We start from the raw sequence: 24972 nt of genomic DNA, 5'->3' as shown, positions 1-24972 counted from the left end.
TACACCTCTTTAAGGGCTAGACAGAATATAGCCCATAATTGTTAGCGCTCTCTAGAGATCTATTTAGGTATTTACAACCCACTCATCATGGACACATATCTAAGCCCATTTCAAAAATACTAGTAATCTGAACACATTTGAAGTTTGATTCTTTCCCCATTTTGGGGGTCCTCATATTCCTCCCCTTCTTCTTCCTTGCATCATCACTAGTGTATTAATTACTCATTTTGGGGAGCTGGTCATTATTGTGAGAAAGCCAGGATGAAGAGAGGAATCTTACACAAATTAGTTCTGAGGGATCCTATATGCATCTTGCTTCTATTTCTCCTCTACTTAGGCATTCACAGGGTTTATTCCACCCCCTCTATGCACCATTGAACCAGATCTATACCGTCCTTAGATTTCTGTAGTTATTTAAATGGTGAGCTACTAGGTCCTAAAATATCCCCTATGCTTACTGAGAGTTTGGCCTTAACAGCACAGGATTTTGGATATAGCTATTTTTAAGAGTATAAATTCAAATACTGCAATATTCTAGAGTACTATTTTTTTAAAAAGCCAATTGCTCCTAAAAAGATCCACTTTTTAACAACAAAAATCAGAAAACAAGAAAAAACATGAAAATTTACCAGCTTGGGCACAAAGGAACAACGGTCTACATACAACAGTTGTATTGCTTTATCTTTAAGGCTCCTTTATACCAATATAATTCCTCCATGCTCAATGCCTTACCAGTTATAACTATTTTAACAAAAGGAACAAACAAACCCAACCATAGTACAAACACTGTGTGCAGACCAGGCCAAAATCTACTCACCTTCCTTCGCCAAAGCTCACCATAATCTAAAAAGCCAGAGGAGTGACTTTTTGCAAGGGTATCCTATATATAGCATAACATAACACTAGGGTGACCAGATGTCCCAATTTCATAGGGACAGTCCCGATTTTGGGAGCTTTTTCTTATATAGGCTCCTACTACCGCCCACACCCTGTCCCAATTTTTCACACTTGCCCTCTGGTCACCCTACATAACACACATCTCTAGGAGGTATGCAGTACACAAGAGAAGAGTGGATGTCTTTTTCCCTAGGCATTTTGCTGAGTACCACATATGTTCACAGACCCAGGGATACCAACAGTGGTGCCCTCTTACCAGCGGTACATTAGGGTGGGTCTCCCATATTGCACACAATGCGAGCGCAGAGTCAAAGCCCCCTTGCGCTCCAGCACATCTGGGGGTCCTATGTCCATCCTCAGGTGGGTTTCTCTGGAGCTGTAGGACTTGCTGCACTGTACTGACCCCCCAGACCTAAGCACTCAGCCTCCCCTCTCTCCCGTTCACACACACGGGCTAGGCCCCTCCAGCAGCTCAGCCCCACTTCCCCACAGAAGCCTCCTTGCTCCCAACCCCCTGGGATAACGCTGCGCCCAGCTCTCCCTCGCAGCACAAAAATAGTCCCTAAAAGATGCTAGTTCTTGAAGCCCCAAGTCTCTCAGGTACAATCAGAGACATTCCTACGCAGGCGCCGCCTAATCCCCTTGGTAACGAGAGACGCTGCGAGGAAGGGGGTGGAGCGAAGAGAGCTTCCGCGCTTCGGCCGGGACTATAAGGCTATGGCCCCCGAGCGAACAACGGATCAATGCGGCGCATTGCATGATGGGAAATGTAGTCCAGTAAAGACGGACATCTATTAAACCGGTGATAAACAACATGACTTTGTTTTAAAAGGGGCTGAGGGAGTTGAACCCTCTCCCCCATTTACCGCAGCACCTCCCGGCCTAACCTCTCCCATCTGCCGAGTCTGGAGGGCACAAGAGGCAACAAAGAGAGAAACAAATAGTGCTGTGATGACTTCCAGCTCCCAAGGGGGCCAGGCAGGTATCTCATCATTAACTATGTTGTCTGGTAGCAGCCACCTGACCCAGTCATGGACCAGTGCCCCCACTGTGTTAATTCCTGTACAAACAGGCCCTGCCCCAAAGAGTTTACAATCTAAGTTAACAGTATTCCTGCTCTGGAGACCAGACAGGCAGGGTGTGTCAGAAACAATTTTGCACACACAGAGCACTGAATAAATAATTTTTTTTTTGCTCCTGTTATGGTCACAAGAGGGGCCATCCAGCTATACAGATGGCCTTAGAAGTTAAAGGTGAAATCCTGGTCCCATTAAGGTCAATGGCAGAACTCCCACTGACTTCAGTGGGGTCAGGATTTCACCCTAAAGATTTGCAAGATTGGACCTGACTCTCATAAGTAGTTTAAATAGTTTAGGACTTTTTTTATTGATATTTTAAATCTTCACTCCATTTGGACAAGCAGGTGCATAAGTATCGTGATTATAATTTTAGCTCATCAGATGATTTAAAGTTACCTTCAGCAAATAAATCCAAAATAGTATACATAGTTCTACTTACTTTCTATGCCATCAAGACCTCCTTGTAATAAATCTGTGAAACCAGCATTATTCCAAGGAGAGTGTAAACATTCATTTACGTAACAGGATTCAGATGATAAAATAGTAACCTTACCTAACAATATCATGTTATTTCTGTTTCTGCTATTACTGGTATCACTTCACTTTTTTGCAGTTTTTTTTTTTTAATATATTGTCCAAATCTTTGGAGATAAAATGCTTTGCTCTAATTTCCTTCTCTATATAAAGCATGGTTTTATTCTGAAAAGTGTTGGTAAAAAGTGACATTAAGGGGTTCCATACCAATTTTGTCTCCATTATTTCCACATTAAATATGTTCTGTTTACAAGCTTTTTTAAAAAAAGTGTTTTTTCTAACTATTGGCCCTGCAAATGAGAGTCACTCTACCCTTTGTGCATCAGCACCTGTAATGAGGATTCTATAGGCCAAAATATTGCAAATGCAACACCTGTGCAAACCCATTTATTTCACCAGTAAATTAACTACATTGTCACTAATAGGGTAGCACTGGTATAACAGACTGGAACTTGGCACAGAATTCTATTGTCAAGAAGGAAGAGAAACCTAGTTCAAACTCTTTTACCTTCTTAGTTATGTTGGCTCTGCTGGAATAATGGGAATAAAAATGTAGCAGAAACTTACTTTTTGTCATTAAAGTGGTCAAATAAAACCCTGAATGCATTCAGGGAGCAGATCTGTTGAGTAAGATGCTTCCATTTTCATTCACTTTTCAGATTAGAGCTGCACTTTAAATATTTAAACATGTTGCAGACTAAGTTAATTAACTTTTAGTTTGCCCCATTGAACAGCTGAAAAGTGTGTATTAAACTGCCATTCACTTCTTCCTTTTCAGCATGTCTGTAAATGTTTATGGATGACTAAAGTCAGCTGCCAATTTACTTCTCTTTACAAATTACAATTAAGCCTTTAATTGATGTTGGTGTTCTCTAAGGCTATGTCTACACTACAAAGTTAAGTTTACTCAAGTTATATCAATGTTCATCTACCACTGTAATTAAACCACTGTTGCACATCCACACAATGCTCCTAGGATGGTGGAGTGCGTCCACAGTAGGTGCTCTTGCATAGCTATCCCACTGTGCAACTTGCCACCATCTGCTGCTGGGTGTTCTGCGAAGGGTTTGCAGTGCCTCATGGGAGAGGGCTCAGCATTCCATGATGCAGTTTTCTCCATCCCATCATTCCATGGGCTTCCTAGTACATTTTATGCCACTTTTCAACCGACCCTGTAAACTGTGCACCTGCCATCCCTGTCAAAAAGCATGGATCCTGCACTGCTCTCCAGTGTTGTGATGAGCGTTATGAACACAACGCAGCTGATCCTGCAGTATTTCATGAACTGTAAATCTGATGATGACACTGTGGTGTCTGGCCTGCTGTGTGCCATGGTCAGAAACAATTCAAGATTGCTGTTGGCTGGTGGACTGTTGGTTCTGGGCGCGAGAAACAAGCACTGAGTGGTGGGATCGTATCATTATGCAGGTATGGGATGACGATGCTAACATTTCTATCTTTTGGAAGGAACATGAAAATCAAGAGCACATTTGCCATTGAGGCTCTCACAGCTGGGTGTATGTCCAGCAGTCATTGCGAAACAACTCCATCCAGGTGTACAGCGAGGAATGTGTGTGGCTGGGGGGGCAGCATGGAAGGCAGTTCTTTAAGGGCTGCAAGGGGAAATGAGCATAGAGGTGTTCTGCCTGAAGTTCAATCAGGGATCTCAACATGTCTGTTTGCTCCCTGAGCAGCTTTATCTTCTGCTTCTGCCCATTTCCTATCCTGACTGTCCGTTTGCAGTTTTTCATTGATAGCCTCTCTCCATGATCTCTGCTCGCAATCTGAAGCACCCGAGCATTGTAGCAACTCCCGAAACATGTCTTCTTTACTCCTCTTATTTTGTCTCCATATCAGATGGAGCCACTCAAGCTGGTGTGCAGGAGGAGACCCTCAAGGGCACACCATGTGACGGGGTAGACTGGCCCCGCACTAGGACCAAGAGGGTTAACCCTTCCCTGCTGACAGAAGAAGCCATGCACCTGAGGCTCTGCTGGGCATGCGCCAACCGGGAGTCAAGTATAAAAGCCTGCAGAGCTGCTCAGTCAGGGCTGGTGGCTGAGGAAGGAGGATGCCCAGTGGAGGCTCCAGCCCAGGAGCAGTTGCGACTCTTACCGGAGAGAGCTGAGGAGCCAGGGACTGGGACCGGAGGCCAGCAGCTGTTGGAACCCCAGGGAGTGCCGGGTGCTGAAGAACCTGGAGACCCTGATGCCACGGGGACTGCTACATTTGGAGAACCGGTAGGAAGTGACCCAGGGAAGGGAGTGGTATCTCCCACCACTCTGAGGGAAGTGTGTTGTAGTAGGTTTCCCCGCTGACCCGTGGCGGATCATGCTGTCACTGACCAGGCCTTGGGTTGGAGCCCGGTAAAGGCGGGTGGGCCTGGGCTCCCCTACTGGGCGTCTCTAAACCCTCCTCCCTTTTTGGTGACAACATAGTTCACCGACCCCTCTTTTACCTCAAGGAGATAGATGAACTCTGGCCGCTGGGCCGCACTATCCTATGAGGGGAAGAGAGTTTAGAGACTTCGGCCATTGGGCCATGCTGCTTTAGGAGCACATTATTTGGACTCCGGCCGCAAGGCCGTGTGATCCCCGGGAGGGAAGAGAATTTATAGAGACTCCAGCCATTGGGCCATGCTGCTTTAGGAGCTCACTATAGGGACTCCATCTGCTAGGCTGCATTATCCCATCAGGGGAAGAGAGTTTAGAGACACTCTGGCCATTGGGCCACACTGCTTTAGGAGCGCACTATAGAGACTCCGGCCTAGGCCCCCACTATCCCACCAGGGGAAGAGGATTTAGAGGGACTCTGGCCATTGGGCCATACAGCTCTGACTACTGGGGAGGTAGTAGAACCGACGTGGATGCAGGGAGACGGGGTTAACCTCATCCCCCCCCTTGAATCGAAGGGGTTGATGAGATACAAAACTCGCCACACACCTGCCCATGCTAACAAAACAATAGACAGAGGCATTATTGTGAGTGCACTCACACCCTTGAGCCAAACAAGCTAGAAATACAACTTTCTCACTATCCCTTGGCAGGCACACTGCACAGCAGGAGCCTCAGGAGTTTGGCCTGTGGGGGGAAGTGGGGACAAGATGGGACAATGGGTGTGGGGGTTTTCAGAGGGATATCACTACAAGCACCCAGGGTTACTATTCTGAATACTGGCACCACTTTCCACCAGCGGGAGTGATAGCAGGTGATATCTTGCTCCTGAGGGTAACCAGCATGCAAGGTGAAGCTCCTGAATGGTCAGGCTGAAGAGTGGGTCCATATGCGGCTCGCCTATGTGCTGCTATGGTGCCTGTAGAAGTAATTGCCGATTGACACAGCAAAGTTTCCTACCACAGGGGGAAGAAACAAGGCAGCCCTCCCAAGAAACCTTCAGCAGAGGATTGCAGAATACCTCCAGGAAAGTTTCCTAGAGATCTCTATGGAGGATTCCTGGAACATCCCAGTGTTCATAAACAAACTTTTCCTCAGGGCCCCCTCTGCCTAGCTAAACAGGGGAATAAGAAGCCGATGCAAACTGTACCTGTGTTGGTTATTTCAATCCTTCTTCTACCCTGATTAAAAAAGCAGAGCATTACCTCATGCCTTTCTGCAGCATCGAAGCACAATGAACAAGGCTACGTTTTAGTCACAGGTAATTTTAATAAGTCACAGACAGTAAACAAAAATTCACAGCCAGTGACATGTCCATGACTTTTACTAAAAATACCCGTGACTAAAACTTGGGAGGAGGCTGCTGGGGGGCCCCATGGGTGCTGGAGGCAGGTGGGCAGTGGCCCAGCTCCCCCGCTGGAGTTGGGTTGTGTGTAGTGGGTCCGGCAGGCTCCCTACCTAGCACCATACCGCCCCCACAGCTCCCATTGACTGCCTCCCAACCAATGCCCTGGGTGGAGGCAGTGTGCAGAGCTGCCTGGCCACGCCTCCACCTAGCAGCTGAGCAAGGGGGACGTCACTGCTTCCAGGGAGCACCCAGGTAAGCGCTGCCCAGAGCCTGCCTCACCCCTCCCTTGCCTTCTGGTACGTGTGCCTCAGCTCCTTGATCTTTGCATGGCACTGTTGCGTGTCCCTATCATACCCCTTCTCCTCCATGCCACAAGCATGGTATCAAAGTTCCTGCAGCTAGAGCAAAGCTCTGACAGCACAGACTCCTCTCTCCGAAAACCGAGCAGATCCACCACTTCACTACACTGACACTGCGTCGCTCTACCTACATCGCCCTAAGCACCATACCTTGTGGTGAGGTGATTTTATTAGGTTGGTGGAGCAGGAGAGTTCAGTTGGCAGGAGGAACATTGCAGTGTGTACACCTCTATAGTTAGTTCAATGTACCTGCCTTCTGTCAACTTAACTTTGTAGGATAGACGGGCCCTAATACTCAGCACTTAGTATAATATGTACTATATGTAACTAAGAGAAAATAAGAGTACACAGCAATAATACAGTACAACAAAAGTGTCTGGAGCAACTGTGTCACCTTTGTTACTAAATTGTTGTTGGATAGAAAAATAACCAAAATTAAACTTTTAAAAATGGGATAAAGAATAGCAGCAGTTGTTCAAACCGCACATTGGTACTTGTGCCTCTGAAAATACAGAGCAAGGATGTCAATCTTTACCATCATATTCACAGTTTTGAAACCCATGGACATAGCAGAGTACCCTTGCAAAGTGAACTGCAGGAGTGGGGCTTTTTAATTTTTATGATTCTATCAATTAACTATCCCCACTGTAAATATTAACATTTCCATGGACTTAATTTTAAAATAATTTGTGTTAAATAATACTTTCATACAGGATTTCTGGCATGGTACCAAGAGGACTCAGGTAGATTAAAATATTAGTTAAAGGGAGGTAAAAAAGAAAGAAAAGACATTCAGTTCCCCAAGGTGGTTTTTTGGTTACTCTAAAGTCTTGAGGATACTTATTTGTACAGATCTCTCAAATTGCCACAGCCCTGCCAAACACGACATTCCAAAGCTCACATGGGCCCCAGTTAAGCCCAACAAACACACCCTTTCTAGGCTGACCACGCAATCATAGACTCAAAACCCAACTGGAAAGAAAATATTTCATATACAGAAAATATGAAAAGTTTATATGTGTACATGTACTAAAATTTATGAAAGGGGTCACCCTCATATTAGTGCGGCACTAGCTCATAGAAAAATCAAAATGAGAAATGTGCTACCTGAGCACCTCTCCCTCATGCCCTGCATGAGTAATTTTAAAAACTTAAATAAATCACATTATGATAAAATTAATGTCATCTATGTACAGAGGCAGATCACATATTTTTAGAGAGACATACAAAATGAAGTACTTAAAACAGAGAATTTAAATCTTGAGAAACTGCCACATTAGAGAAAAGGAATAAATTCCAGACTGCTTCAGTTCTGACACCAAGTCCCTCTGTGACCTTGGACAAGTCACTTAACTCCTTTCTCAGCTTCCCACCAGTAGAATAACACCTAAACCACAAAGGAATTGTAAGGATTAATTACATATTAGTAAAACAATGCAAAGATGAAAACCACTATGTAAATTCATACAGTCATTATCAAATTATTACAATGTTAAAGTAAATGAAATTTGGGCCCAACAGACCTAACAGTATCCTTTTATTTAATGACACTGATTATTTCAAATAAACACAAAAGTTTGTAATCTATGACATTATATAACTCATACTGAAAACAATTTATCATACATAAACATTGTGCGTATCACTTTTATCAAAAAGTAGTTTTAGTCTTTGAGAAACGTTGTTCCCAAAATTAAGAAGTTATTGTGTGTGTGTGTGTACGTATATACACACAGGCACACAATTAAAACGTTAGCAAGTTATTATAACTTGACTATTTAACCAACCCCACCAGAAATGCATATTAATACCAATACAAATAGTTCACTTTCCCCTCCCCAAGAATAAAACGTTAAATAACTATATCCTAAATATAACCTAAATAATCAAGCATTACCATAGGTAATTCCAATAAATATAAGCCTGAAGAAGTTTTTTTTTTTTAATTGTGAAAGAAGGCTAATTAGTATAATTCATTTTGCAATCAGTCTTGAAATATTTGGTTTCAGAGGTTTAGCCTTCAGGACCTCTTGCTACATCCCCAAACAGCGTTGAAATATCTCCTCCATTATGTCATCAGTATATACATAATGCTTATTTTCTTTCTTGGGTACCAAGGTCCATCTCCCAGATTTCCTATGGTAAATTCTACGGTATCTATTATAAAAATAAAAAGGGGGGGGGGAAATGTTTTATTAGGAGAAAAAATGCTGAATTTAATAAACATCACATACAAGATAATTATAGAAATACATGGTTTCATCCATCAGTATGTATAAATTAAAGGCCTCAGTCCTGCAAACTCTACTCACACACTAACTTCTGTGGGGAAATTTGTGTAGTAAAAGGGCTACAAGATCAGCCCCTAAAAGCCTTAAAAAAATGTAATTAGTCTCTAGTCTTCTGTTTACAATTGAAGTCAATGGAGCTTCACAAATTTACACTGAGGAAAAGACTGACATTAAGTGATACAAGACAGAATATTTACATATACTCCATTCCCCCTCTCCTCGTATTCATGCTCACATACTCAGCGAGCCCTATGTGCAGTGACTTTTCTGAGACTAACTTTAGGACATTCTGCAGAGTCAAACGTAATAAAGGTTCTCTATGCTGCAGCTGAGCAATTATTGAGTAAAGGAGTGATTGAGGTGAGCAGGGGATCCAAACACAGCATAAAATTGACCGACAAAGACACCATGTGAGGAACGTGGAAAAGCAACTGGTTGCATTTACTACTTCTTTGTAGCTTCTTAGTGAGCATCATAGGTTCATACTAGCTACTACAGGCTGAGACTGTGGCTGAACCATGCACTTTTTGAGCATACTTGTCCAAGTGCTGAATCATCTCTAGCTGTGTGTTCTCTCTCTCATGCAAATTATGTAGAATCCTGAACTTTGTATTAACATAAGAAAAAGCCAAATTCTCTTCTGACATAATTCCCCTGAACTCAGCAAGAAATGTGGTCAATAGTATGTGTGTAATGCTGTAGGTAATAATACAAGCTCATTTCTTAGAGCAAATGATAATTAACTGCAACTATTGACTAAAAAAAGAAACAATAGATTAGTGCAGTGACAGACTTACATTAACTGATTCTGTTGATTGTGCATGGTTTGCCGGTTCAAATGCATATTGTAATCAATAGCAGCCAAAAAACATCTTGCTCTGTACACTGGATAGGTGTATTCAAATCTTTTGGGAGCATACATATGCACATGCTGCTGAAACTGTTCCAGATCAAATGTGGATCTTTATAAAAATAAATATGATTTGTTTTTCAGAAACATCTTTAACATTATCAGGAACACACTATATAACTAGCACATAAATATTAATGAAGTGTAGAAAGACTTTTTATTAGCAAGTAACTTTTCCTTTTAAATTACAATTGTTACATTTAAAATTCACTTAGCTTCAACTGTGTTACATGGTTTATTACTACTAAATGAGAGTTTGAATGATTTAGTATATATGCAAAACTACCTTTTTTGGCACACAGTCTATATTCATTTTTAGTAGGAAGGGAAGAGAATAACTTGGAGGAAACAAAGACAGCCTAACATCCACAATTCAAATTAGTTATACCTAAACTGTAGAAAGTATGGGATGTTTCTCAGAAACTTTTTATCCAAAATTATTCTGCACATTTCAGTGTGAGGTTTGCTTCCCTTTTCTAGCCATTCCTTTTCTCTTTCATCCATTTGAGGACCATGTTTGCACCGTCCCTCAATGATGCCGTTTCCACTAGCCCACTGATGTTCATTGACCACATGATGAACTAAGCCACACCACATTCCCTACAATGTTAAGAAACCATGATAATAAAATGTAATTCACTGCAGTAAAATATTGTATTGGAATAATACAACTTAACTCTAAATTACAACTTACAATAAATTTTTCATATGAATTTGCTTCCTTGCAGCAAAACCAGAAATAATTGACAATATCTGAACACCACTGTAAAAGACGGCGACAATCTTTCTGTCTGCTAGCCTGAAAAATAAAGGCATGCATAACTATTAAAAACAAAATGGCGTGCCTGTGTGTGTGTGTCCTCTACTTATCTACTGAAATTATATATAGTAAACACTTTCTGTAGGCAGAGAGTGTGTCTCTTCCTGTATTCTGTACAGCACCTCCAAATTCTGGCCAATACCATAATATAAACTATCATAATAATAGCACAGCACAGATATTGAAAATATAAGCTTTCCCACATTGCCCAACTGATGTGCCCAATGTAGAAAAAAACACCTCTAATGATAGAGATTACTTCATCTCCAAGCCATTCATTCTTTGCCTGTATACTGAGACTGCGAAAATGGAGGCCACTTAGGATCAATCATGGTGTTTTTTCTGCTATGGACAATGAGAGGCAGATCCTAAGTTGATGTAAATTGCCATAGCTCCAATTACTTCAGTCGTACTTAAAGTCAATAGAGCTATGACAAGTTACACCAACTGAGGATCTGCCCCATAGAAATTAACTGAGATCATCATAGATATTTCACAGAGCTGACACATATCCATTAGTGATAGCGTTCTATAACTACTGACTTGGGCTGGATTTGAACCTGTTAAAGACTCTATATCTTATTATCAATCCCCTGAGATATTAAGCCAAATATTGTGTTATGAATGTACTGTGATCAATTTTATTATACCATTACAAGTAGCTACAAAATATATAGTTATTCTGTACTCAGAGAAATGTTACCTCAATTAATTTATTTCCAAGATTTTTGGCACCACCCCATATGTCATATGAATGGATTACACAGGGAAATTTCTTTGCTGTGGATAAAAAAACCCAAACATAATAATTAGATTAATGTTTCATTGCTGTTCAGTTTATTCATAGCACCTGTGTAAAATTAAACATTTTATTTTTTCCAAATTCATTTATCATAATTTTCCCCAAATGCACATTGGCAGAGCATATAAAACATGACTAATTTAAAGCTCAGTGATCACTACAGCAGTTTAACACACCTAGATAATACACAATGTTAAGCACGGAAGCCTGCTGAATACAAATGTCTGATAGCAGAGAAGTATATAATTTTTTAAAAGTACATTTTATAATGCCAGTTAAAATAAAAGCAAATACAATTTAGTTTTCAGTCCTTTTTGGACAGCAATATGAAAATTTAATTGTAAAAAGGACAGTTATTGTATATTGTTTACATAATTATACATAACAGCTCCTGCAACTTACAAGCATCAGTACTCTATCATGATTCAGCACTTCTAGTGATTTTTAGAGGTATCACTGATTTCCACCCACATTAGACACTGTACCCAAAAAATGTAAGATATGTCTACTCTGAAAAAAAAAAAGTGCAATATTAATTTGGGTTCTAACAGCAGTGAAGACATGACTTTTTAATAGCTTAAGTTCAAGTCTCTAGGGGAGCCTGAGTTTGAATTTAAGCTTCTAATCCAAATTAAAAAGCCAAGCTGCTGTGCCTTCACTGCTATTTTAACCTGAGTTAGCTAACAAAAACACTTTTTTTTTTTTGGGCAGTGTAGGCATATTGACAGAAAAAAGTTAGACCTATTATTCCACTTGGGGATTCTGATAACATCTACAAACCATTTAAAGATATTTTTTCAAGATTTACATCATCAGAACCATTGGATAGATTTTGACTAGGGCTGTCAAGTGATTATAAAAAATTAATCATGATTAATCACTGTTAAACAATAATAGAATACCATTTATTTAAATTTTTTTGGATGTTTTCTACATTTTCAAATATACTGATTTCAATTACAATACAGAATACAAAGTGTACATTGCTCACTTTATTTTTTATTACAAATATTTGCACTGTAAAAAAGAAAAAAATAGTATTTTTAGTTCACCTCATACAAGTACTGTAGTGCAATCTCCCTTCATGAAAGTTGAACTTACAAATGTAGAATTATGTACAAAAAAATAACTGCACTCAAAAATAAAACAATGTTAAACTTTAGAGCCTACAAGTTCAATCAGTCCTACTTCTTTGTTCAGCCAATTGCTCAGACAAAGAAGTTTGTTTACATTTGCAGGAGATAATGCTGCCCGCTTGTTTACAATGGCACTTGAAAGTGAGAACAGGCGTTCGCATGGCACTGTTGTAGCCAGCATCGCAAGACATTTACGTACCAGATGCTGTAAAGATTCATATGTCCCTTCATGCTTCAACCACCATTCCAGAATACATTCTTCCATGCTGATGAGGGGTTCTGCTCAATAACAATCCAAAGCAGTGCGGACTGACACATGTTCATTTTCATCATCTGAGTCAGATGCCACCAACAAAAGGTTGATTTTCTTTTTTGGTGGTTCGGGTTCTGCAATTTCTGCACTGGTGTTGCTCTTTTAAGATTTCAGAAAACATGCTCCACACCTCACCCCTCTCAGATTTTGGAAGGCACTTCAGATTCTTATACCTTGGATCAAGTGCTGTAGCTATCTTGAGAAATCTCACATTGGTACCTTCTTTGCATTTTGTCAAATCTGCAGTGAAAGTGTTCTTAAATTGAACAACATGTGCGGGGTCGTCATCCAAGACTGCCATAACACAAAATATATGGCAGAATGTAGGTAAAACAGAGCAGGAGACACACTATTCTCCCCCAAGGAGTTCAGTCACAAATTTAATTAATGCATTTTTTTTTTAAACCGAGCGACATCGGCATGGAAGCATGTCCTCTGGTATAGTGGCGGAAGCATGAAGAGGCATACAAATGTTTAGCATATCTGGCATGTAAATACCTAGCAATGCCGGCTACAACAGTGCCATGCGAACGCTTGTTCTCATTTTCAGGTGACATTGTAAATAAGAAGCGGGCAGCATTAGCTCCCGTAAATGTAAACAAACTTGTTTGTCTTAGTGAGTGGCTGAACAAGAAGTAGGAATGAGTGGACTTGTAGGCTTTAAAGTTTTACATTGTTTTGTTTTTGAGTGCAGTTATGTAACCAAAAAAAATCTACATTTGTAAATTGCACTTTCGCAATAGAGATTGCACTATGGTACTTATAAGAAGTGAATTGAAAAATACTATTTCTTTTATCATTTTTACAGTGCAAATATTTGTAATAAAAATAATTATATAAAGTGAGCACTATACCTTTTGTATTCTGTGTTCTAAATGTAAATCAAATATTTGAAAAATGTAGAAAAACTTCCAAAATATTTAATAAATGTTAATTGTTTAATTATAATCTATTAAACATTCTATTGTTTAATAGTGCGATTAAAACTGCGATTAATCACAATTAACTTTTTTTTAGTTAATCGCGTGAGTTAACTGCAATTAAATCGACAGCCCTAATTTTGACCCTTATGTATGGCTTGAAATACATTATACAGTACTTTGTGTTATCTGACTAAGCTGAAATTCCAATTACATAATTAAAGTAATATAGTAGAAAAGTAATACAGAGGTAAGCCTTAAAAGTACACGGTCAACTACAGAGTTTTAAAACTGGTTGAAAAATTTCTGTTAAAAATGTTTTTCAACAGCAAATTGTATTTTTGACTAATTTTTTTTCCTCACAGAAAATTTCAATTTTTCAGCTGAAAACCAAAATATCTTGATTTAGGAATGCTCCTACAGTACCTCCTTGGAGATGTACTTTGGTTGCCTCATGTCCCTATTCTCTTGTATGGGCCACACTTTCAGCCAGACCACACAATGCACCATGGCCAGAGACTCCTATGATACAATACACCCACTTTTTCTCTCCAAGTAGGAAGACCTCAGTACACCATGATGATGATGAAATGGTCTGACTATGGGTATATAGAGGAGAATGAGAACTTGAGGAGCCCAAACTACAGCTCTCATGAGACAGTGCAGCAGCATTTTTAATTTTTGAATTTCTGCCAAAAATCAAAAGTTTCTATAGAAAGCCTCCTCATTTTTCAACCAGCTCCAGCAAAACCTTTTTAGAAACTTGAAAGTGAAGTGTCTTTCCTTACTGATTATGTCCTTCCTATCTGGCAAATATTGATTCTTCCTACCTTGTATATTTAAGAGACTGACATTAAAATGCTGTTTTTTATTTATTTCCTTGTTTATGCGCTAGTATCACTGATTAGTTCAGCAGTGCTTTCTGAACAGTGTTAAGTCCAAATGCTGGAAATCCTTTCAGTTTTATGGAAGTCAATGGGACTACTTGTGCGAGTAATAATTACTTATTTGTTAAAGCAAAATCTGGGCTGCTAGAACCAAACTCTCTCTTCAGATAGCTATGGGCAATTCCAACTGACATCACTGGGAGTTGCACTCCCAGTTCTGAGGGAAGAAATTTGACCTCCAGGTAGTAAACGACTGGAAGCCAATAGTGGACAGCAACATTAGTAAACATTCTTTTTGCGTTAGTCACACAAAAAATGGAACCACAGTTTTAATTCTTCAGAGATTGGTATAATGGATTTCTTTTTAAAAATACAAACTGAAAATCCAATGGATATTTTCAAAGATGATTTTTCAGGGAAGTCAAATGTTGGGCCTAAACTATCTAACAGTATGCCTTGAACTTACAGAGTTTTGTAGAGCCTTAGTAAAAAGTTAAGAGTGATAATTACTTATCAAAGCAGAGATTTGAGTGTGTGAATCAGTAACCACTTCTTTGACCATTAGCTGTTCATCCAACAACTTTTGTAATCCTCTTCGAAAGGCTTCCTTCTCCATAAATGGGGAGTTCAGTTGCGTTTTGCGTTTATCCACTATTTCAATAGCTAAAATTTGTTTAGTTTCTAAATCCATGAATGAGTATACACAATACTGTGCAGAGTGGCCAGGGCCATCCATGCGTCCATCTCCTGCACATTAAGAATTAAATAGAAAAGTTTTATTCTGAGAGAAATAAAATCGAGGTTACCTATTTTAATAAATGTAGTAAGAATATTTTTTAAAAAAATCAAGGAACAAATTTGGATGAGGTATCCAAAAAACAATTAAGTTTTGTAATGCTTTATTTACCCATAATGACTACTTCCTTCCCATGTAATTCCTCCAAAATGTGTTGCTTCATACGACACCAGAAGGATTCTATAGTTGGAACAATAAAGTGACGTTGCATTCTGAAGAATGTACTTGCACTTACGAATGTCAACTTCATAAAGTTTGCCATTTGTGAAATTTTTCCAAAATTGTTTCCTGACAGTATGATTGCAGCAGATAAAGCAAGGTCTCCTGCATGCGTCTGTCCTTTTACCAAGGGTTGAGAAGACCATTCAAATGCTATATGTCCTGCACTACATTTCTAGACGTGTTGAATATTAAGCAAAAGAATAAAACAAAAAGAAATAAGTGAGGCCGTGTACTTATTGTTTGCATTTTAACAAGCCATAAAACTAAAAATTAGATCTAGAATTTTATGGATAGTTTTAAGGAGCAATTTTAATTAAAAAAACAACAACACACTGATAACCAAGTAGCTTACATATATTACTATCAACTCCTTAAAAATGAAAGAATTTTAGAAATCCGTTGAACTCATTACTATTTATGCTTTTTATTTACTGTTTACATGTCTCTCAACTGGAACAATGGAAAAAAAAAATCAATGAATTCATTTAGCTTCTTGTAAACAGTCACCTTCACTTTCCAGTTCTTAGTGTTGCAACACCAGGGTTTCAAAGAGACTGCAGGAACAATATTTGCTTATTTCATTTTTTTTCTTCTGGAAATATTTTTTATTGGTCTTCAGTTTTTTGAAAGCTTGACTTTACAATATATACATTTTGGACCCTATTTAAGTATGTCCACTCAATGACAGGATATGATATGTGATAAAATAAAAGACATAGAAAAGCTCACATCAGAAAACCTAGAGACTTATCCTGCACATCTTTACTCACGTAAGTAGTCCTTACTCATCTGAGTAATTCCATTGGGCTCAACATGATTACTTGAGCAAGTGAGAACTATTGACTAAATTAGGATATGCAGAAACAGGCCCGAGGATATTAAAAATAAACACCGAGGTCTCACTCCTGCAATTAGACCCACGTGAGCTGACCTTTGTGGAAGTAATTAATTTCAAAGGGATACTGTGCAGGAGGCATGGGGTTTCATTTAAGTCAGTGAAACTCCACAGGGCTCTGCACATGTTGATCTGATTGCAGGATCAGGACCATAGAAAATTAAACTACTATTAACATATTGAGAATTAGTTAGCGAGAGAGAGAGAGAGAGAGAGAGACACATTTACAAGGTATATTACTCACCCATATCAAATGCACACAGGAGGAAACAGGCTGTACAGAAATATCAACTTCACCAGCACAAAACATACATTTTGGTATAACAATTTTTTTGGCTAGTTGAAGAAGGCATCGTTCGTAAACAATGTGAATTTTTTCATGAGAAATATCCTGGGTGTCATCCAAAGTCATATCACGAGTTGTCTCCTCAAAGGTTTCTATAAAGTCACCTTGTGACCCATCATCACATTCATCTGTTATACCCAATATATCCTCTGCTATAGACACATTTTTCAAGTGTTTAACTGAAGAAAAACTAAACAAATAGAGACAATTAGAATGCATTATAAATATAACACATGAATTAAGACACACTGAGTAATTTAGACCCTGAAAAAATTTGGGTTCAGGTGTTGCTGTTTTTTAAAAAAGGTAAATATAGAAGGGAAAAAAAGATTTTAGAAAGCCTTATATGAATTAGTTTTTTTAATTTAAATAGGAACAGATTAAAACACTACCCTGCAGAGCTTCAGTGCATGAGAATTAGAAAGCGAAAATTATTATGAGTCAGACCAGTCTAAGTCACTAACAAGCAGTGTAACATTTACAATTAAGCAAACAACTTAGATGGATGGTAAATAGTATATATGACTGATTTATTTAGTACTTCCAGTTTTAATACACTGTTATACCAAATATAGCAACAATGTAGTATCTTAAAATACTACTTACCTTTTAGAAAGGTCATATTCATTATCAATAGTACACTCTTCCCCTGAACTGTCTGTAGATTCATCCTCTAAATCTTCACATAGCAATCTGTTAAATAAATGTAGCCAAAAGAAGCAACATTTAATGTAGTGTATCTTTGGAAATAAAATTCTATGTTCCTGAGGTTCTTCACCCTGTAGCAAACCATGGATATACCATATAATCAAGATGCAAATTTCTCAGCTACTTACATCATCTCATTATATATAAAGCAAACCATCCAAAAAACCCACCATGCCTTCAGATGGGAAACACTGGACCTCTGCAATGCAAATTGTACAACACTGAACTTTTAGTATAGACATTTCCATAGTGAATTCACACATGATTTTAAAGTTTTGGACAAAAGAACTGTACACAGTAAGTTAATGCACAAAAGAGGTCCCGTTCATAAATACTTTTAAGGATAGGAGGGTCAATCACTGAAAAGTGAGTAAATTATAATCCATTAATTGGACAACATAACTATTTATTCTGATCTCTTTTGCGCTGAATGTAAATGTGCTATTGCCCAGTGTACTTATAACCTCTCCTTTAAATTTCATTGTCTTATTTGAAAATTAAAATTAGCATATAGAATATTTATGGACTTCCATACAGTTAACTTAAATTTGTAAAATATTATGTAAAATTCCTAATATAATCATAGAAATGTAGGTCTGGAAGGCACCATAAGAGGTCATCTTGCCCATCCCCCGGTGCTAAGGCAGGACTAATATCACATTATCCAGAATTACATGAGTCATAGAAGGCAAAGTCCTTCTCATGCAAAATGTCCTACTGAGTTGAGGCCTGACTGCAAAGGATGGAGCAATCTCTACTTTCTGGGAAGACACAGCAGAATGGACTAATTATCTAAGATCAAGGATGGAATTCCAGGCAGGCCTGGTGGCCTTCTGTGACATTTTGCTAGGGAGATGATGGAGAAGGGAGAGTTACGGAGAGATTAGAGATGTGGGAGAGAAGAAAAAGGACTCTAATGTTCAGTACTTATGGAATTATTTGTATCTTCACAGTGCTGTATAAATCTTTATCCACAGGCTGCATTAGTACAAATTAGGGACTCAGACTTGCAAGCTGCTGAGCTCCCTCAACTTACAAGGAAATTGACAGGACTCATCGTACAACTTAGTTTGCTCAGTGTCTTGCAGGACTAAGATCCTAATTCCAACCACTCACACATACATCAACCTAGCTTTGGCCCACAATAGAGCAGCCCCATAAGAGAGGTGGCACTATGGCCTAGAGCAGGGGTTCCCAAACTTGGTTCAGGGCTTGTTCAGGGTAAGCCCCTGATGGGCTGTGAGACACTTTGTTTACCTGAGCATCCACAGGTACAGCTGCTCGCAGTTCCCAGTGGCTGATGTTCACCAGTCCCGGCCAATGGGAGCTACGGGAAGCAGTGCAAGCCAGGACATTGCTTCCTGCAGCTCCCATTGGCCAGGAACAGCGAACCGCAGCCACTGGGAGCTGTGAGCGGCCGTACCTGCGGACGCTCAGGTAAACAAAGGGTCTCGCGGCCCACCAGGGGCTTACCCTGAACAAGCCCCAAACCAAGTTTGGGAACCCGTGGCCTAGAAGAATGATCACATGAATGGGAGTTATTTCACTGACAACTGTTTTTTATTTTTACACAATTTAATGGAAAAAAACAGAAAAAAATTAAAAAAATATTTTAAGTCACCTTTCAGTGCCTGCTGTTAAAGAGGTCTCTGGCACATCCTCTTCTGCATTTAATGTTGAGTTTCCATCCGCTTCCTGTATTTTCACTTTTGATTCCTTGCACGCATCTCGGTTTTCATAATTGTCATATCTATAATACAAAATAAGATGAAAGTATCAAAAAGAAACCAATCAGAATAAAATTCATATTTCTCTTTAGATAATGATATTTAATATATAGGACATTTGAATTACTTACAAGTCCAGCAAAAACTTGGCAACTTCAGCATGTGAGAAGACATTAAGTGTTTCCCTAAGTGACATCCATCTTCCTATCTGTTCTCTTATACATATCCTTGATTGAGCCCTTTTTCTCTCTAGACTCTTTCTCCTCCTCTTTTTCTCTAATGGGGAATATATGGTGGGTCTACCAGGTCGCCTTGGTGGTGGTGACGGTGAGGATGAAGAGGATGATGACGACGACATTGCAAGCTTTCAAATGATAAAGCGGACTAAAGTTTAATTTAATAATAACATTCAATTTTAGTCATTACAGACTACATAAGAGTAGTAAGTTATAATTTTTGGAAAATGACAACAAAATACAATAGGTTTGTGGTGTAGTGTTAAGGTTAAAATCTTCATTTATAGCCAAGTTTTACCCTCGGATAAGTGAGCATAACCCCTTCTGAAGTCCATGGGAGATATACATGTATATTGGAGGGCACAGTTTAGCCCTTATGTTTTAGGTATTAGATTGGATATTAGAATAACAAATGTATAAATTGCTAGTTTTACATATAAATGAGCAAGTGCACATTAACATGACTGTTGCTCGTTTGTATGTCAAATTAAAGAACTGAAGGGAAGGGAAAAAACAGTTAATTATTTTAAAACAACAGTAACCAAAGATTTGAATGTAAAGCATATTAAGTTGTGCTAAAAGTTCTTATGTGCACATTATACCTAATGCCTCTGTCCTGTAAATACTTATGCACTTGTTTAACTTTAACTTGAAGTCAATGGGATTATTCACACATGCTTAACTTTAAGTGTGTGTTTGCAGGATCAGGTCCTGGCATTTAAGAATATTTTTGGAGTTCCAAAATAGGGTAGCCCATCATGCTAGTGTCTGTGTGTATGCATGACCTGTATGAGTTACTGACTTGAGTGAGCAACTGGACTGGCCATTGAACACCAGCAGAAAAGGAAGGAAATTAAATTTAGTCACAAGTGATCTCAACTCCAAGTGGACAATGCAGTCAACATTGTATATCAAGTGTGAAACTCATTCAAGTGCTACCATACCAGGGCCCAAATGTTCTCTCTCAGGATCTGAATAACTCTAAATACAATGAGTTACTTGCATCCTGCAGCAGAAGGATGGCTTGGAATGTAACACAGCTCAAGGCAACGAGAAGATAAATAACTAGGAGGTGAAAATGAACCATATTAAAAAGCAAATGTATATGCCTTTTATATTAATATTAATGACATATTCTCAAATTCAGACAATGACAACACTTAAGCCTAAGATTTTTTGAGAGGCAATAAAAAGTAGGCTGAAACATGACATCTGGTAGGCCTGTGGTAGTGTAGGTTTGCTTGTTTATTGGGTGGTTTTTGTTTGCCTACGGAAATTGTTTTTGCCAATGAGAATCTTGGAGTAAAGAAAGTTTGTCTGTGACTACTTATTAAGAATCCCAGAACTCACACTATTTGGCTGTTTTGTGATAATATTTTTTACTTATGTATACCAAACTGGTTTTTCTGGTTTGTGTTTTGGATAATGGTTTATATTTTTGAGACATTTTTAAAAATGTGGGCTTAGGTTTAGGATATGTTTTATTATAATGTTTTAGGTATTCAACATCACTTTCATGCATGAAATTTATAATATTTTTCAACATTGTACTTACAGAGAAGATGGATTGTATGGGAGCTGCATGCAAAATGACCACAGGTAAAGTAATGCTTAGTGTTATTTACACCATACCTTGAACAGAAAAAAAAAAAAGGCATAAAATATTTTTAAAGTACAATTTTTTTTAAAAGAACGGAGATAAAACCCCATCAAAAATCCCACCCCTCTAATATTTAATGGACAGGGTGAGCAAGAAGAGAGTTTAAATTCTGAGTCTGTCATGCACAGAACAGGTCCAACAGTAATGTTGCCTTCTGGTGATGTCTGCCATAGCAAAATATATTAAGATTCTAACCTGTAAAAATTATCAGGTTTTCTCTTTTTTCATAAAACTGCTAGTATTTTCATTATATTTTACTACTGCAACCAATGAATTCCTTCCTTGAGTAAATATCATTGTGATGCCAATATAAGCTGTTGACACAAAATCACGTGATCCGCAATCCAATCATTTCTCTCACTATAGCCCACAGAGAAGTAAACAAAAGGCACTCGTTTGTTTCTATTACATCCCAATAAAATGTTTCATATTTTCCAAGTTAAGAATAATATAGGAAAATAAACTTCATCGTCAAACTTTAAAAAAAATTGAAAGATTACAAACATTATTTGATCTATTTGGTACCCTAAGTAAGATTTTAAAGTGGCAGATTTACCTAGCTCAGGGGTTCTCAAACATCATTGCACCGCAACCTCCTTCTGACAACAAAAATTACTACATGACCCAAGGGGAGCGGGAGAACAGGACCAAAGCCTGAGCCTGCCTGAGCCGAAAGCCAAAGCCTGATCATCAGTTCCAGGTGGGGGAACCTGTAACCTGAACCTCGCCACGGGCTTTAGCCCGCAGTGGTGGGGCTGGGCTTCAGTCGCAGCAAGTCTAATGCCAGCCCTGGCGACCCCATTAAAACCAGGTGGTGACCCACTTTTGGGTCCTGACCCAGTGTTTGAGAACCACTGAGTAGCTATTTAAAAGAACTCTCAACTAGAAGCATCATCAGGACCATTTAAAGTCAGCAAAATAGGCAGACCAGCCAAGTCATATTTTGAACTAATTGTAAGGGCATTTTCAGAGGGGTCTCACTTTAGCTATGAAGATGTTTATATAAAGAACAGGAGTACTTGTGGCACCTTAGAGACTAACAAATTTATTAGAGCATAAGCTTTCGTGGACTACAACCCACTTCTTCGTATGCATCCGAAGAAGTGGGCTGTAGTCCACGAAAGCTTATGCTCTAATAAATTTGTTAGTCTCTAAGGTGCCACAAGTACTCCTGTTCTTTTTGCGGATACAGACTAACACGGCTGCTACTCTGAAACCAATGTTTATATAGCTATGATTCCCCCCGAATCTCCTTTAAACAGCTTGGGAAAGAAGACCCAAAATCACAAGCCTGCGTGTGAAACAAAAACCAGCACGCACGAAGCAAGCGTTACAAGAGTCGGGGGGCCTGCTGCAAACGCTTATGTTTGTGCTCATTAACCTTACCCACGCGAGCTAGCCCACTGATTTAAATGGGACTACTCATGCTTGCAAACATAAGCACATAGATGTTTGCAGCGCAAGGGCTGCAGGGTGCGCCGCACCCCTCCTTCGGAGGACACATGGGATTTGGTTTTAAATTGTCTGTACAAGCTACTATAAGGCCGCATCCTCTCAGGTAACCGTCTCCTCCGGATCCCCGCGTCAAGCCGCCACATGCCCTTGTCTGTGCGGTTGCAGTGTCAGGCTGGTGCAAGGGCGAGCTCCACCCCAGACACGCTAGGCACACCCGGGGGAGGCCCGCAGGCTCAGGAGGTTGGCAGAAGAGCCCAGGCGGTTCCGCGGCTCTTTTAAAGCCTGGTTGCTCTGATTACGGCCGTTGGAGCGCGGAGGCGACGGCGCGCGGGGGAGAAGGGCGGAGGGGGGTAACCTGGCTGAGCGCGGCGAGCCTGCCTGTCCCGCCGCCCGGCCCGGGTGGCCGCCGTTGCCAGGGAGCGGTTCGTTCCTCCTCGCTGGGCCGCCGACCCGGAAGCGCTTTAGCCCAGCCTCGCTCGGTGGCGGGGGCCGAAGATGGCCGAGTCCCCGGAGGAGGTGGCGGTGCTGGTGCAGCGGGTGGTGAAGGACCTTAACAACGCCTTCAAGCGGAACCCCCACATGTGAGTGCGGCTTGGGGACTCGCCGGGCTGCGGGGGAGAGGGGCGGCTGCCGGGCTCCAGCTTCCCAGGGGCTAAGCGGAGACGCCGGCGCCGACTTAGTCTCCGCTTGTCCCGTGCGGGGCAGGGGCAGCAGTATCCTCAACTCTGGGGCCGCTGCCTCCCCGGCCGGGGACAGCGCCCTCAGCAAAGGTGGGGTGAGCCGCCCCTCTCGCCAGCCCCCTCGCCCCGGCGTGGGACGAGCACCCCTGGCTGGGACAAACCAGCCGGTGAGACTTTCCCTGCTCCAGCATCTTCTCAGCGAGGGGCGCTGAGGGCTTCACGGACACCCTTGCTGACTCCTCTCCCCACCCCTGCCAGGGAGGTGATCCGAGCACGGCAGCTGGGGAAAGTGGGCTCCAGAGGGGTAAGGACCCGACTCTAGTAGTCCCTGTCTCGCCCAAGGTCGCACAGATGAAGTCAGCTGTGGCTGGCCTCTGGATCTGTTGACTCCCCGAGGCGCCGGCCTTAATTAGGTTAACTTCTTTCGCAGTCATGTAAACTTGGCTTATGGCATCAGTTTCGACATACCTGAGGTCGGTAAGGTTAAAGGGTTATTATTCTGATGGCTTTCCTAAACTCAGTTATTAAAAACATCTCTGATTACTGAAACAGGACAAATTATAAATATTTAATTTTTTGCGTCACTATTTATGCTTTTTGATTTTTATTTATTTGCTTACCTTGGATAGTAGAGAATTATCTCTTTGTTCTGGGATTGTGTGTGGCTCTTACATACCATGATGATAGGCACCATATAAAAATCATAGATCTTTCCACTGTTGTTTTTTAATCTGTTGGATTTACAAGGTCTGTTGGACTGTTTCACCCCAGTACTGCACATTATTTGTAAACACAATATGGGAGAATTTATTTGTGTATTAAGAGGAGAAAAGTCTTTCACTGAATGGAGATATTATATATATATATATAGAGAGAGAGAATGTAAATGCATGGAAACATTCCTTTTAATGTTAGATAATGTTAAAGAAATCTAAATTTTGAAATGACTGTGCCTCCTTGAGGCCCCAATCCTGTAATGGACTCTACCTGGCTCAGGGGTCCACTCACATAGCATTTATAGTAGGATTGGGGCTGAAGCTCTGTGTAGCTCAAAAGCCAGTCTCTTTCGCCAACAGAAATTGGTCCAGTAAAAGATACTACCTCACGCTCCTTGTCTCTCCAGTGTCCTGGGACCAGCACGGCTACAATATCTCTCCTCTAGGTGACAGAAATCCTTAGGATTACATAAATATGGCTAGCTGCCTTGGCAGGTAGCCAGGCTTTAAACCATAGCATATGGGTGCTGTCAGAAATAAGCCTTTTTAAAACTAGATTTAGCCATACACTTTCCCTTTAGGGTTGTGAGGCATAATGCACAGTAAACAGTCAATGTTTGTGTGCAGCCTAAAGAAGGGCTTTTGCTTCTTTTCACATTCTACGCTGTGAAAACTCCCTTTGATTTCAGTGGTAGCAGACTCAAACACTTTTTCGTTAAGATGTGCTGCTGTTGCCGTCTGCCTTCATGGCGAAAAGTAGGTTAGAAGTAAAAGTTTGTGCGCCTTGATACTGACCTAACATAGCATGCTTAAGTGTGATTCCCTGCGGGTCAGGGTAGATA

The 24972-nt window shown here is 40.3% G+C and overlaps 3 protein-coding genes and 1 long non-coding RNA gene across 14 annotated transcripts in view; 2 read left to right on the top strand and 2 right to left on the bottom strand.

Annotated features, from left to right (window-relative positions):
- CFAP95 (cilia and flagella associated protein 95) overlaps positions 1-1616 on the bottom strand; it is a 50295-nt gene extending 48679 nt beyond the window's left edge. Inside the window, exon 1 of one of the 2 annotated variants that reach the window (XM_065549387.1) lies at positions 818-1616. In XM_065549387.1, the coding sequence (XP_065405459.1) occupies positions 818-840 (23 nt within the window). In that variant the 5' untranslated portion in view covers positions 841-1616. The remainder of the gene's footprint in view (positions 1-817) is intronic. The other variant, XM_005297776.4, reaches the window with a different exon arrangement.
- On the top strand, positions 1568-9863 carry LOC122173743 (uncharacterized). Its single transcript, XR_006174488.2, has 3 exons — positions 1568-1879; positions 4368-4750; positions 5869-9863. It is a non-coding gene; the product is annotated as an uncharacterized LOC122173743 (long non-coding RNA).
- On the bottom strand, positions 7326-23224 carry LOC101940834 (uncharacterized). 9 transcript variants are annotated; one of them, XR_010588633.1, is made up of 14 exons: positions 22666-22810; positions 21175-21251; positions 19515-19747; positions 19278-19406; positions 17555-17641; positions 16847-17138; positions 15597-15879; positions 15200-15436; positions 11335-11411; positions 10506-10610; positions 10200-10411; positions 9699-9863; positions 8508-8767; positions 7326-7997 (listed from the first exon to the last, which is right to left on the bottom strand). XR_010588633.1 is itself a non-coding variant. In XM_065549384.1 (13 exons), the coding sequence occupies exons 3-13, from the start codon at positions 19739-19741 to the stop codon at positions 8644-8646; spliced, it is 1938 nt and encodes a 645-aa protein (XP_065405456.1). In that variant the 5' UTR covers positions 19742-19747; positions 21175-21251; positions 23090-23224; the 3' UTR covers positions 8131-8643. The 9 variants fall into 9 exon arrangements, 2 of the variants coding, with proteins under 2 accessions (XP_065405456.1, XP_065405457.1); XR_010588632.1 differs by lacking the exon at positions 22666-22810 and adding an exon at positions 23090-23224 and having other exon boundaries at positions 7586-7997; XR_010588634.1 differs by having other exon boundaries at positions 7586-7997; positions 22810-22933.
- The window catches only part of PTAR1 (protein prenyltransferase alpha subunit repeat containing 1), a 63743-nt gene continuing 61946 nt past the window's right edge, over positions 23176-24972 (top strand). For both annotated transcript variants that reach the window (XM_042850606.2, XM_042850607.2), the window contains exon 1: positions 23176-23315. In XM_042850606.2, the coding sequence (XP_042706540.1) occupies positions 23230-23315 (86 nt within the window). In that variant the 5' untranslated portion in view covers positions 23176-23229. The remainder of the gene's footprint in view (positions 23316-24972) is intronic.

Source organism: Chrysemys picta, chromosome 6 (assembly GCF_011386835.1).
Source record: "Chrysemys picta bellii isolate R12L10 chromosome 6, ASM1138683v2, whole genome shotgun sequence".
NCBI classification, from domain to species: domain Eukaryota; kingdom Metazoa; phylum Chordata; order Testudines; family Emydidae; genus Chrysemys; species Chrysemys picta.
This window is presented reverse-complemented; position numbering and strand designations above follow the sequence as displayed.